This window comes from Poecilia formosa, unplaced genomic scaffold (genome assembly GCF_000485575.1).
Source record: "Poecilia formosa unplaced genomic scaffold, Poecilia_formosa-5.1.2 Scaffold216, whole genome shotgun sequence".
In the NCBI taxonomy this organism is placed as follows: Eukaryota; Metazoa; Chordata; class Actinopteri; order Cyprinodontiformes; family Poeciliidae; genus Poecilia; species Poecilia formosa.
Genome location: NW_006800155.1, coordinates 412,799 through 426,964, shown reverse-complemented (window position 1 = coordinate 426,964; position 14,166 = coordinate 412,799). Strand labels below are relative to the sequence as shown.

The 14,166-nt window shown below is 36.0% G+C and overlaps 3 protein-coding genes across 4 annotated transcripts; all 3 read left to right on the top strand.

Moving 5' to 3' along the window:
• The first annotated feature begins 1,736 nt into the window (after positions 1-1,736).
• LOC103148987 (uncharacterized) lies at positions 1,737-4,383 on the top strand. 2 transcript variants are annotated; one of them, XM_007567998.2, is made up of 4 exons: positions 1,737-1,772; positions 2,141-2,320; positions 2,634-2,824; positions 2,929-4,383. In XM_007567998.2, exons 2-4 carry the CDS (start codon positions 2,180-2,182, stop codon positions 3,464-3,466), a joined length of 870 nt encoding a protein of 289 aa, XP_007568060.1. In that variant the 5' UTR covers positions 1,737-1,772; positions 2,141-2,179; the 3' UTR covers positions 3,467-4,383. The 2 variants fall into 2 exon arrangements, with proteins under 2 accessions (XP_007568060.1, XP_016535109.1); XM_016679623.1 differs by lacking the exon at positions 1,737-1,772 and having other exon boundaries at positions 1,888-2,320.
• A 1,218-nt stretch (positions 4,384-5,601) lies between these two features.
• On the top strand, positions 5,602-7,168 carry LOC103149024 (uncharacterized). Its single transcript, XM_007568035.2, has 3 exons — positions 5,602-6,022; positions 6,125-6,312; positions 6,386-7,168. The coding sequence occupies exons 1-3, from the start codon at positions 5,930-5,932 to the stop codon at positions 6,891-6,893; spliced, it is 789 nt and encodes a 262-aa protein (XP_007568097.1). The 5' UTR covers positions 5,602-5,929; the 3' UTR covers positions 6,894-7,168.
• A 1,012-nt stretch (positions 7,169-8,180) lies between these two features.
• LOC103148986 (uncharacterized) lies at positions 8,181-12,312 on the top strand. Its single transcript, XM_007567997.2, has 4 exons — positions 8,181-8,381; positions 8,644-8,762; positions 9,773-9,960; positions 10,064-12,312. Exons 2-4 carry the CDS (start codon positions 8,670-8,672, stop codon positions 10,560-10,562), a joined length of 780 nt encoding a protein of 259 aa, XP_007568059.1. The 5' UTR covers positions 8,181-8,381; positions 8,644-8,669; the 3' UTR covers positions 10,563-12,312.
• The last annotated feature ends 1,854 nt before the right edge of the window (positions 12,313-14,166 follow it).

The window sequence follows — 14,166 nt, the reverse complement described above, 5'->3', positions numbered from 1 at the left end:
ACACACACACACACACACATGCTCAAACCTCTCAAGTGTTCTGGTTCTGGTCTGCTTTGCATTCCCAGAACCAAACATGGAGAAGCAACATTCAGTTTTTATGTTCCTCTAATTTAGAACAAATTTTCAGAAAACTGCCAAACTGCTGGAACACTGAGTTCAATTAAATTAAGTCTAAAAATCCTCATGTTTAGCATTACCTTTGATTATAAATAACTGAAAATAAACCCGTCTCCCTGCCTGCTTGTCTTCCGCATCTCTCTTCCTGTATCCTGTTGGTTACTGTGACTGAAGGCCTTTAGAGCAGGAAAAACAGGGCAGTTTCCTCGTTTGTGCACAATGAGGCATTAAAAAACCAACATGTAAACATGTACAAATTCTGAATTCTGAATTGGTCAAATAGCATTATTTATTTAGAAAAAAATTGAAATGTGTCGACAGACATCCAGAAAGATCCTTTATAATTTCCAGAAAAGATGTTTAAATTAGGCAGAGAAAAGCATAGTTCTAATAGAAAGGAAAAACGTCAAAGGTTTACACCACAGACACAAACATTTCACCAAAACTGAAGATCAACATTTATTTCTGAACATATGAGGGGCTTCAATAATGTGGATATAAATGTCTTTCTTTAAATCCCCCCCCGATCCTGATGTGACGCTCAGGAGTAGCTGACCAAACGTCCCGGTCAGACAGTCAGGAAGCAGGACGTCGTTCTGTCAGACCGTCAGTTTCCGAAACCACAAAAAAACAAAAAAAAACACGTAAAAGTGCACACAGGGTCTGTTCAACCCCCTGGACCGCGCACAGAGTAAGAAAACTTGTGCATGTAACCGACCCCATGTGTTGCAGGAGAGTTAAAGTTTGCTGGTTTGTTTTCTCTTATCTTCGCTTCCTGCTCACCTCACCACAGCGAAGCTCTGAGAGCAGAGAGAGAAACGCTGCACGGTGCAGGATGAATTCATGAGGCTGGAGTCAAACTCTGTGAAACTATCAGTTAACACATCAGTGCTCTTGTACTTGTTTTTATACTTTTAATAAACTGCAGTTAAAACTGTGCCACCCTGTCACTTATCGTAGAGTAACGACTCATGTAGAGATAAAAACACCAAAGAGATACAATCACTCTGGTGATCTGATGCTGGGTTTCAATCCTGCAGCAGCAGAGACATGTTAGCATCTTGTCCTGAAACTCTTCCACATGAATAAGAACCAAGTCACTGGAAAAGGGTCAGTTAGATACTTTTGCTTTCTGATGGTACTGACTGATTTTAGCAGCTGGAGCGCTGAGCTGAGACATTCCTCACTAATCTTTATATTATTTGCTCATGTTGGAAGCATGAAGTCAGTGAAAGTCTCACACAGCAGTTGGGTTTTGCACACCTGAACCCAAACTGGGACCAGTTGGTGCCTGCCCGGGTGTTGGCAGCTCTGTAGGGTCTCTTTGCTTGGTGCCGTGTGGTTCTGCTGTGGTTGGTTGGTGGACGGGTCCAGGACTGAAAACACGGATCGGTACCAGTGGGAGGAGTCGGCTCCGCTGGGTTCTGGGTTTCAGTGCCTGACCGAAATATCTGCTGAAATTAAGTAAATTATTAAACAAAGAAATAATCATCGTCGCACAGAAGATAAAAAGGTTTTACTCCCTGTTAGCATCAGTAGGCGGAGTGAATGATCCACAACGAACCGGTTTCCTCATTGAAGACCTGCTATGAAAACCTCTGAACGCTGTGACTGATTTAAACTGAGTTGAGCTGGAGGGCCGAGGAACAGCTGTGAGTAAAAACCTTTTCACTGAAGTTCCTGATAAAGATGTTTAGATCTTTAGAAAAATAAAATGCAGCAATAATCAGAAGAGCATCATTTTATTTCTGTGAGAGATTTTGGTGATTATTTAAATGTTTGGAGCAAATAAAGGTGAATTTGATGTGAAGGGTTCAGTTTGAAACTTTGAAACTACTTGGAAACCACGACTATTTCAAACTCATTATAAAATAATCAACACAGAGCAAAAGCATTTAAATGTTTTCCAGTTAATTTGATTGGAAACATTGATTGGTCCAGGTCACTCCAGACCAGTTTATTAGCTTTGTGTTGATAAAAGAGCAGAATTTTAAAATAAAATGTTTTCACCACATCACAGGAGGAAAATCTAAAATCAAAGTTTGCAGCAAAGGAATAAATGATGTCCTTTCCAAGAATCGGATTGAACTATCCATATGAGGATTTTGAAGTTTATCCAGAGTATCTGGATGTGATGATTTGGATCAACATTCATGTGTGTTTACCCTTCACCTTTCTGGTCATCGCTTTGTGCTGCACAGTAAGTAACATCCTAATATAATATTCTCCTTAGCATTCCCAACATTAAAATATGAACAGATGAGTGTTGGAAAACTTTTTATCTCTTTATAAAAACTTATTTATTTCATGAGATCAATGAAAAACTTACAATCTCTTATTGTTACAACAAATAGCAAAATAAACCACAGAGGTGCAGCAGGTTCATCAGTCTCATTCATAGTGAGATAAATGTTAATATTTCTACATTTAAGACACCACAACCCGTCTCCTGGATAAATCATTGCTGGTTTTATGTGTGAAGCCACTAACTGGGTTCTGATTGGTTCCTGCAGGTCCGTTTGGATCACATTCCAGCTACCTACTATGTGAACCTCCTCGTCTCCAACCTGATCCAGATCATCACTCTGATTGTATATATGTATATAGACAGATATGGTCCCTATAGACTGTCTGTAGATTTTATTTCCTACAGCTGTAGTGGGATGGCCAGTTTTTCCTTCAGGATGATCTTTGCTCTGGAAAGGTAATGAATTAAACTGTAATGAATCAGATATATTAATATGGAAGATGCTGTGTGTAAACGTCTGTGTACTGATGCTGAGGTCGTCCTTTCGTCTTCTCTTTCAGGTTCCTTTACATATCCAAGCCACAGTGTCATTTCATCAGACAGTGTAAAGGTTTTGTGGCTGTCAGTGTTTGTGGATGGATTTTTTCTGGTGTCCTCGTCTTTCTTTTAATCACTTTTTCTCGCGATTTACTCCAGCTCTGCCTTTTGCTCCTTGCTGCCGTGGTAACCACCATCCTTGTTGCTGTAACTCTGAAGTCACTGTGTGCAGCGTCCTCGATGCCCGTCAGAGAGAAATGCAGAAACATAGGAATTTTAGTTCTGATGCTGGTTAATTACATAGTGACTATTTTTCCAACAGGCGCTTACTTTATTTATATACGTTCATATTTAAATCAATATGGATATGGATATTACAGGCGAATGGAGTCATCATTGATCACAAACATCATTTTCACATTGAGTCTTCACTGTCCTGTGATGGACTTGATTCTGTTTGCTTTCATGTCCAAAGGGCCTTTCATGAAGCTGCTGATGCGTCTCTGCTGCTGCAGCAAGGAAACAGCTGCAGCAAATGACAGCAGCAGCTCATCAGTTTGACTGAAACACAAAAACTGAGATTTTTTTAGATGAATCAAAACAATGATGATTATTAATATGAAAAACAAAAACAAATACATGTAAATCTGCCCTTTTTTCAGGTAAAAGAAACATTGATGCCAAAAATTCAAAGGTTGAATTGAAGTTTATTATATTTATTTATTTATCCATAAAAATGTTTTTGTTTTATTAGCAACCAAATGTATTATGTTAAATATTTCAATCATTTGATTTTGCTTCTTATAAATATTTGGCTTGATTAGTCATTCTGTGTTTTCTTTTCCATTTCACTTTTGTATTTTAAGACATTTACACTTTAAACATCATATTGTGATTTAAAAGAAAAAAAATGCAGAAATATCTTCTAAAGTTTCGGAAATTGTAACAATAAGCTGATAAATTATAAATAACTGTTAACTAAAATTACTGTCGTGAATTATCATCTGATCAGTTTATTAAGGCAAAAAGAAATTATTTAGTGACTGGAGCTTAAAAACATGTTAAGGGTTAACAATAGTTTAAAAGATGTTTTTAAGATATAGTTTTGTTTTACTTGCTCTAAACAAATTGCTGTAAATTATCTTAGACTATAAGTACAATGACATTTGATGGAATTGCTGTTTTATTCGGTTTATTTATGTAAATTTGTGTCTGTTCCTGTCAAATCAACTTAATTGAATTGAATTAAAAATCTAATTGTGTTTGGAAAAAAGTAATAGCAACATTAAGTTTTTTCAGTCTGTGATTCATTTATTTTTTTTAAATTTGATATTTTAGTCGTACATTAAGAGCAGAAAGCATCTGACAGCTCTACTGACATTAAATGTAAATCAGTGATGTTACATTTAATTAGCTGAAGTTTATTTTCATGAAATACTTTTAGTGTAAATGAAGATGAGTTTCAATCTGATTGAACTTCATGTCGATTCAGTTATTCAGGTTCAGTAAAATGTTTTTACCTCCATCTGAGGCGTCGCTCTGCCCACTTTTATTCTTCACATTACATTTACTGTAAAAATCTGTGAAAAAACTAATCTGCTTTTTCCATCAGGGTTTTGAACACAAATACATTCAACTCATTAACATCCATCATGTTTTACTGACGAAGCTGCTGTTGTGTAGTTTACATAAAAATAAAGACATCAATAACTTCAACTTCAAAATGTCGTCTTAACTCAACTTCCTGCCACTCACTTCACCACACCGAGGAGAGGAAGTCAGAGAGAAACTCTTCTCAGAACAAGACAGATTTAAAATAGTCAAAATGTGTTTCTGAGTGTCCAGACTGTCCAATCCATAATCTATAAGTCATTGTAGGTAAAGGTTGGATTTAATTCTGTCAGTTTTCATGTGTAAAGACTCCATTAAAAAAATAAATAAAAACTTCTGGTGAATTTCTGCACCTGCAGGAAGGAAAACTGAAGCAGCAGATTATGAGTGATTAATGAAATACATGATTCCAGATTATTTTACTCATATTCACAATATAATCTGTTAACATGTTATATGTAATCTGCTTTCCACTTCTCTGTTTTTCTATTAGACAGTTATCTAAACACCCTGCATCTGCGTCTACGCCACGTTACCATGGAAATAAATTCAAACGTAAACAACAACAACAACAACAACAACAACAACAATAATAATAATAATAATAATAATAATAATAATAATAACAATGTTTCAATGTGTGGATTAAGAGTCAATACTTTCATACATGAAATTATTTATGGCTCAGAAATCTGTAAATAGTTGTAAAGGTTAATCCTTTTGAAAAGAAATGCAAAAATAATGAATAAAACAAAACCTAATTAATTAGAGATATATGTGCTGCTCTACAATGTTTCTTTTTGCTATGCGTGTGTGTGTGTGTGTGTGTGTGTGTGTGTGTGTGTGTGTGTGTGTGTGTGACAGTGGGAGGGGGAGGTATATCACTATTTCCTTGTTGGACTTCGTTTGGAAACATCCGTATTGAAGGTTTTCTAAAATCGCTTTGACAACCTGGAAATCTTCTTAAGATAAATTGTGAGTAAAAAATCTCATAATTACAGTTTCTTTAAGTGAATGTTTGTATTTGATTCAAGTTCAGTCAAAATATTAAGAAATAAAAAACACAAGCAGTTAAAAACAGATGGTCTCCTTTATTTATCTGAGTTATGAGATGAAACTACATCAGTTACTGTTAATGTTGGCAATAATAACAGAAAACCAAGGGAATGTTTCAGGGTGTGAACATTTCTAATAACAGAAAAAATGCATGAGCAGACAGTGATCTACATTTTTATGCTGTTTAAAATCCTGAGCTGAAAATCAGATTTTATTTTGGCTAAAGAACTAAAGACCCAAAAGTTAAAATAAATCTTTGCAGAATTACAGACAGTAATAACCGAAGTCATATTTTTCCTTTTGTGTATTTGAGTTCTGATAGTTTAATCTATTGTCAAACATCTTCCCTCTCAGAAAATGGACTTTTCAGATTCTCTCAGTGTGATTATTTGGGTCAACGTCCGTTTCTGCCTCCCTTTTACTTTCCTGCTCATCGCTTTGTGCTGCCTGGTACGTTAAGCCCATTTGGTTTCTGGTCTGAAATGATAACCATATTAAAAACATGTGGACATGTTTACTAAGTATCCAGATTTGTCTGAAATGGTTGTGCAGGTGCGGTTGGATCGTGCTCCTGTCTCCTACTACATGAACCTTCTCCTCTCTAATCTGGTTCAGCTCATCATTCTGATCGCTTTACCTCGACACTCAGATTATCACTGGAAGCATCTGGTCTCTGTTCACATCTACGCCTGCTGCGCTTTGGCTGCTCTCTGCTTCAGGATGGCCATAGCTCTGGAAAGGTGCTGCTGTGGTAGATGTGACATCTGCAACCTGAGTTTCTTCATGATTTTTACAATCTTTTCTGTGTTGCAGGTGTTTTTTAATTTCCTTCCCGCTGCCATACAGCGTGACACAAACCAAAGGCCTGCTGATCGTCTGTGTCTTTGTCTGGATGTTCAGTTTAGGTTCAGGTCCTGTTTTTTTAAAGTTCCTACACGGACTGCTGTTCCTGATCTTTGCGCTCCTTCCTGGTCCTGTGTTCATCTTGAGTCTGTTTTGGACCCTCAAATCCATAAACACAAATGTATCAGTGTCATCTGAAGAAACAGACAGAACGATGGGAATGCTTCTGGTTCTACTGGTTAATTACTTCGTCTCAATCTTCCCTGCAGTTATTTATTATATTTACTTAGGAGATTTTAATCGCTATTACTTTAAAATTGCTGATATTTTTCTGACCCTGTTTCTCCTTGGTCCTTGTTTGGATTTGATCTTGTTTGTCTTCATGTGTAAAGGACTTACTGACAAGCTGCTGCTGCGTCTGTGCAGCTGCAGGAAGGAAACCAGTGAAGGATCTGATCTCAGCAGCTCATCAGTTTGAATGCAGCACATGAAAAGAAGCAAAGTGAGAGCAAAAAGGAGTAAATTTACTTTTAGTTTAATAAAACAAACAGATCCGATGTATATGCAGAAATGAAGAGTTAAATCCTATTCATCTGACCAGGTAGATATTTGAAACCATGTAATATATTCTAACAAATGTTCAGGATGATGGTAAAAGGAAAAGGAAGTGGATTAGTCAGCAGAGGAAACAGATTCAATGGAACGATTCAAAATTACTTTATGAAATTCAACTTCTATAACATTTTTAAATTGTTGCTTTATATTTTTAAATGCTGTATATGTAGAGCTCTGTGGTTTTTAAACTCCTTTGCCTTACAGGTTTCCTTTCTGGTCAAAATTTCTTGATTTTTTTTTCATTTTGAAGGAGAAAAAGTTAATCATGTGAAATTTGAGTAATGAAATTGTGATTGTGCCATGATATAAATAAAGAGTATACTTGCTGTCACTCTCTGTGTTGTGATATTGGTGACATAAATCTACTTACAGGTTCGTTCTGTTCTTGCTGCATTTTGATCATTATCTCTGTTTCCTGCCACAGAAGCACTAAAGATGCAGAGAAAAATCGTTTTTACGGTAAAAGAAAATAAACGTTTGAATCATGCTTCCTATCTGTGTGGCTCCTTCACCAGTTTTCCTCACAACAAGGGAAACGGCACAGCAGCAAGAAAAGGTTTTCAACATGGGGGTCGCGACCCTGCAGGAGGGATGTGGGACTCAGCAATGGACATTTTTGCTGTCTTCATAAAATTCAAGGTCACATTATTAATCACACATTGACATCAATCCAATATGTAGCAAATTTTTAAAAAGAGGCATAAAGTAACATGTTCAGTCAGAAAATCTCAAATTATTTTATTATAATAAAGTGTTGTCATTATGTTTGCACTGAACGCAGAATTACATTTTGTTCTTAGTCACATCAGAGGCCCAGAACCTTTATACTCAAACTGAGTGTCTTGCTCTGCTTCCCCAGCAGTTCTGATCCCACATGGTGACCCTGGAAACCCTGGAACTTTGTGCCACAATTATTAAACATTGAGACTTTTCACACTAAGAAACTGTAAAGAAAATACATTTATATGCAAAAGGGTTTAATATGTACAGATGCAGAGTTTCTTAAAACATTTCCTGCTGCATTTTGATCAGTATCTCTGCTTCCTGCCACTCATCTCACCACAGCGAAGCTCTGAAGGCAGTGAAAAAAACCACTGCGAAGAAAACCACTGTGAAGAAAACCACCCTGAAGAAAACCACCCTGAAGAAAACCACTTCACAGTGCAGATAAGAAAAAGAAAAAAAAAGTGGTCTGATGTGCAACCATGTGAATGTTTAGTACGGATAACATTTCAGTGCAGGTGAAATGTCTTTTGAACATTTCTAACGTTGAATCAATACTTCACTGCTGCAGATCTGCTGATTTTAGAAGTTGGATTGTTGAGCAGAAAGACATCCTGGTAAAAATACTGTAAGTAAACCAATTATTAATTACTGTCAAAACTTTGACACCAAATAACTCTTTTTATGAATATCTTCTGGCAATTTACAAATGTTTTAGGCGATTTTACTGAAACAGTTTTTATTAAATATTTGTACTAAAAACCTGCATAAAAATGTGTGAATTTCCCATAAATGAAGCACAGCAGAGGAATGTAAGTCTTACTAATGATATCATGTTAATAACCAAATAAAATGCTTTCATAATTTTTTATTGTTATTTTTTACACCAGGATTTTTCATAAGTTCATACAAAGAAATGGGGTTTGAGGATTACCTTAACGTGATGATTTGGATGGACGTCCGCGTCTGTTTCCCCTTCACTCTGCTGGCCATCGGTTTGTGTCGCATGGTGAGAAATTCACTAATTAACTGGATATTTTCTTTCTTTTGTTGAAATTATTTGCATTGAATCCCTCCCTTATAATCACCCACTAAATGAATAAATAACTTTTTGCTCGACTTTTTATTTCTAAATATCGACAAAAACAAACATTTTACTTTAAATTTATCCAAAATATGTTAATCAGTTTTCTTATTATTTGTAGCTTTTTTTTAAAATTTCTTTTCAAAATTTGGAAACATTATTAACTTTAAAGGCCTGTTTTAGAAAAAAAATAATTTGGAAGAGGTGATTTTATTGACAGTGAAGGAGCAAATACTATTAATCTTGATGTTGTCATGACAACTTGTTCATTTGGCACTCAAGCAAATTCATGTCATGGTTAAACTTTTGTATAAGTTTTCATATTTAATGTTATCAATATTAAAATTAAATATTCTAGAAAAAATATTTCCACCTTTCTCTGAAGATCAAAGTGGAGTTATACTCAAGGGTCCATATTTTTGTGTAATCTCACGTTTTTATGTTTGCCATATCATAATTTAAATTAACATATTTTAAATGATAATTTAAAATATTTAAATGATCACATGGCATATTCTGGAAAAAAAAAAGAAGATTATTTTAAATGACCCTCTTAACTCAAAATAAATTGGAATTAAATCAAATGATCTAAATAATACAAATTAAACTGACTTTATTTCAGAAGATTATATTAATTCACATCAAATTTGTTTGGGGAAAGAAAAAGATTAAAACATTTGAAAAATCATAGAAATCTAGATATTTTTATTTTTATTTTCATGACATCCATCAAATCTCCTCCTTTTGGTTTTAATATTTTCCAAAAAGTGAAACCATATTAGGGAACATTTTCCATTTATTTCCTGAAGTAGAACAGACAATATGATTACATTATTGCTTAGTCATCACTAAATTAACCCTTTTCTAAGCTGATGGATACATGAATCAAACTGTTTATTTCAGCCACATTGTGATTTGTTAAATGTTTCCTGCAGGTTCAGTTTGACAACATTCCTGCCATCTACTACACAAACCTCCTCGCTGCCAATGCAGTGCAGCTCATCACTCTGATTGTTACTGTCGAAACAAAAGATGGACGTTTTCCAAATTCCACAAGTCTCATAATCTACGGCGGCGTTGCAATGGTCAGTCTGTACCTCAGGATGATCATCGCTCTGGAAAGGTAGCATACATGCAAATTAAATTCGTAAACTTAGTCGATCTCAGTTTGGTTTACACAGTTCTGGGCAGAGATATTAACAGATTTCCTCTGTTTTGTGTTGCAGGTGTTTCTTCGTCATCCAGCTGTCCTTCATCAGACAAACTAAATATTCTGTAATAATCTGTGTTTCAGTTTGGATTATCTGCATGCTGCTTTTTCCTCTTCTGATATTTTTTCGCCATATTTCAGTCATGTTTGTTTTTTCTCTCATTCCTTCCATCATCTTCCTCTTGTGTCCAATCGGGGCCTTCATATCTCTGCCTAGAGCCGCCTCAGTACCTGCTGAAGGAAAACGTAGAATCATTGCAACTTTTGTTCTGCTGCTGATTAATTACTCTGTAACAATTGTCCCACCAGTTTGTTTCTTGACCTTTGGTCCATATTATTATTATATGTATGCTGGCACACAGTTTTTTATGACCTTGTTTCTGCTCAGTCCTTTCATGGATCTGTTTCTGTTCGTTTTCATGCGTGAAGGACCCGTTGACAACCTGCTGGCCTGTCTCTGCTGCTGCAAGATGGAAACACCTGCAGTGGAAGACGGCAGCAGATTCTCTGTCTGACTGCAGCTCAGGCAGGCAGTTCATAGGCAGGAATAAAAGGAGAGAACAAGCAAATCAGCAAAAATAATGTAACAGTAATCAGTCTCTAACGAATGATGTAAACTCATTTATCAATCTTTAGATCAGCTGCAGAATTTTAGCCCCATCTAAATGTAACACTGCCTGATTAAAAAAGTTTAGTACAAATATATTAATCCATTCAGAATCAAACATGACCTTTTTTCAGCTTTTATTTAGATCTGGAAATGAAGGTGATTTGATCAAAAAGAGCAGTTGAATTTTATTGAAACAGTAATAAAAATAATTTATCAGCCAGTAAAAATGTAAGTTAAAAATTAAATAAAATGTCTACATTAGTTACTCAGTAATAATTAGGGAACATTTGAAGACATGTCAACATGATTTTTAAAAAGTGAATCATGAATGCATGAAAAACTGGATCAGTAAAGAACAAATACAACATCAAGTGGATGTTTCATCACATTAATGCTCAGTTAACTTGTTGGAGAGAGAATCTGAAGTTTAAGCTCCATTTTCTCTGCCCAGCTGATCTTTTTGGTTTTGACTGAAGATTAAACAGAATCAAGAAACAACATGGTCTTAATATTAATAAGTAACAATGAGTCTGTGCATCAGACTCTATTTGTAGAAAAGTTGTTTTTGTTGCATTATAGGCGCAGCAGAGCTGCTAGAGTTTGAGCTCTATTATCTCTGTGATTTGGAGCGTTACTGTATGTGATCCAGTCACCCTGCAGTCAAACACCTTCTGAAAGCACCTAATCAGAAACTGATGTTATCGATTTAATCAGACTCACGTCATTGTGGAGGAACTTTCACATCGTGACTGATGCTGCAGTCGATTCGGGTTTGCAGATATTTGTTTTGCTCATCAGGTCTGAAAAGGAGCTGAACATCCTGATCACACCTGCAGCTGATCAAACGTCGATTCGATTTGTCCAAACCGCATCGTTCCAGAAGTCTGGTGGTTTATTCAGATGAAACTGTGTAAATCGTTGTTGTGCTGATGTGTTTTTGAGACTGCCTGCATCAAACCATCAAGCTTTTCCCATTCACTTCTTTTTTTAATGCATTGCTTTAACATTTAACTCATTAGCCGAGTCCTGCAGAGTCTCAGAGGTTGATCTGTTGTTGTCCAGTGTGACCTTGTAGAGGATTTGTTGTGTTGTCATCCTTACAACACAACTCTGTAATTTAGTCGATCACCATGTATCCTGCAGCCTTTAGCCGCCTCCCTGGTCCAACAGCTGAATCACCTCCTCAGGATAATGTCTAAGTTCTTCACTTCCTGCTCAGGTGTGTTGAAACAGAGACACTTAAAGGTTTCAGGACACTGAGCTCCAAGGACTGGAGGTGAAGACCTGCTTTAGAAAATGTATGGATGGTTTTACTTGTGAATCATTTTCTCTTAGTAGGTCATTAATTTAATAAGTTTTTCATTTTTCTTCTCAGGTTTATGTTCATAAACTCCTTTAATATCACAGATATAATTTATATCTGTGTTTCAGAACAACAACAAAGATGATGTTCAATTAATAGATTGATCATTATCAGAAATAATCAGAAACTTGTTGATATTTTTCCTCTTAATTTCATTGGAAGTTGTGAGTATTTAGGTTTTTATGACTAAACTTAAAAATAATGTTTTTTTTTACTCCTGTTACATTTAGAGGACTAGAATATTCAATCACTTCTTGGTATTATTTGATGTGGTTCTGTGTGCATCGTTGCTGAATAAATGCTGCCATGAAGACAACTTGTGACCCGTTTCTGTTCATTTCGTCAAATGTGCTGAATTATTATGCTGCTTAAAGACCCAATGACAGAAAACCATCAGATTTCTAGAGCAGGTCACCAGGTTTTTACTTATAATGTGGTAAAAATCAGTTCAAAAAGATTTCCTCATAAAATGACACAAACAGAAATTACTTCATTGTAACTGCATTATTATTAATAATCTTATGAAACAAGATAAGGTTACTTTAAAAGTCAGACATCAGTCAGGTTTGTGAAGTTCATTTTTATAAATTCAGCATCAAAGAAAGAATAAAACTGATGTGATGAGCAAACTGATGCAGAAAAGATAAAACCAGAAGTTTGAAAAACTCTTATGAAGATTTGTCACCATAGTTTTGTCAGGTTGTCCGGTTCTTAAACGTCGAAGCTCCTAAAATTGTTGTTTGCAGTGAAATACCTGGTTACAGAGTCAACTAAAATGATAAAAGCTCAAATTTTTGGTGTGAGAATCAGCTGTTTCAAGCTGCTTCAAATAAAATATAATGTAATCCATCCTGCACTCCAATGCAGCTTCAGGAAAGTGAATCACAGATGATCAGGCCTTTTGTTCTGGATCAGAGTCATAGTCAGCTGACCAGGGAGACAGAGAACCTTAAAGGTTTAGATTAGAACCGTTGATGTCACAGAGTGGGTTTTATTTTTAACACCACGGTAAAAACACAGGCTGTAACTGATACAACAAAACCATCCATTCATCTCCACTCTATTCTGACTGCTCTGTTAGTTCCTGCTGCTGCAAGGCTTCACCACAGCATGATGCTGCCACCACCATGCTTCACTGTGGGGGTGGTACAGGCCCTGTGATGAGCCAATCCTGGTTTATTCCAAATGTTACGTCTTTCATTCACACCACACGTGTGAAAACTCTCCAAATAGTTTATCTTTACATCTTCCTCATGTTCTGGTTGTTGTCAATGGAAATGAATTTTTTTAAACTTTTGTACAAGATGCATTTTTTTTGTGCACTAAAAGCACAGCCGTGGTCATAATCAACTGTTTTTAGTTTCTGAGGTAAAGAGTAGCTAAATCCAAAAGGCCTGATGTGTAAAACAGGACAGTCTGAACTGTGTGCATGTGGCTGAGAGACCCAATCACTTCTGAGCAAAACCAGTTTCATTTTTGTTATTTGTGTTTGAACAGCAACCCTTCCTATTTAAACAGCTGAGCGGAGGTGGAAGCCAAACTGAGCAAAGAAGCTGTAAGTAAATTTATTCATTAACTTTGCAATGAAATGCATATCGGCTGCAACAGAAGGTTTAAAGAGATTTATTAGTTACTTGTGTTTTATTTTAATGTCTTCCATAAAAACTTTATGTTGATCTGGAGCTACATGAGCTTCAAGAGAAAAATGTTAGCTTAAGCTAAGATGTCTAAGCTAAAACCACGTTTGTAGTTCTGTAAGCCAGAAACACCCAGTGGCCACTTTATTAGGAACACCTGTTTTTTTTATCAACATAAAATCCAGACTAGTCTATTACATGTCTGCAGCTGAGAGCAGAAGATTAAACCTAAACATGAGGAAGAGACTTAAACCCATCATCTGAACAGGGAGGAGGAAGTTTTACAGACTTTGTATGTAGTTTGCTGTTGGTGTCACGTAGTTTGGTCTGAGACCTTCAGCAACAGATTTACTGCAATTTTACAAACAAGTTTCAACCAAGGATTGTTGAATATCATCCCCAGATGCTCTTATGTAGCACAGAACAGAAAACTGAGGTTTGACCTGTGTAGTCCGACTAGGCAATCACAGATCTGAAGACGGTTGTTCAGGATGATCAGTTTTCATTTC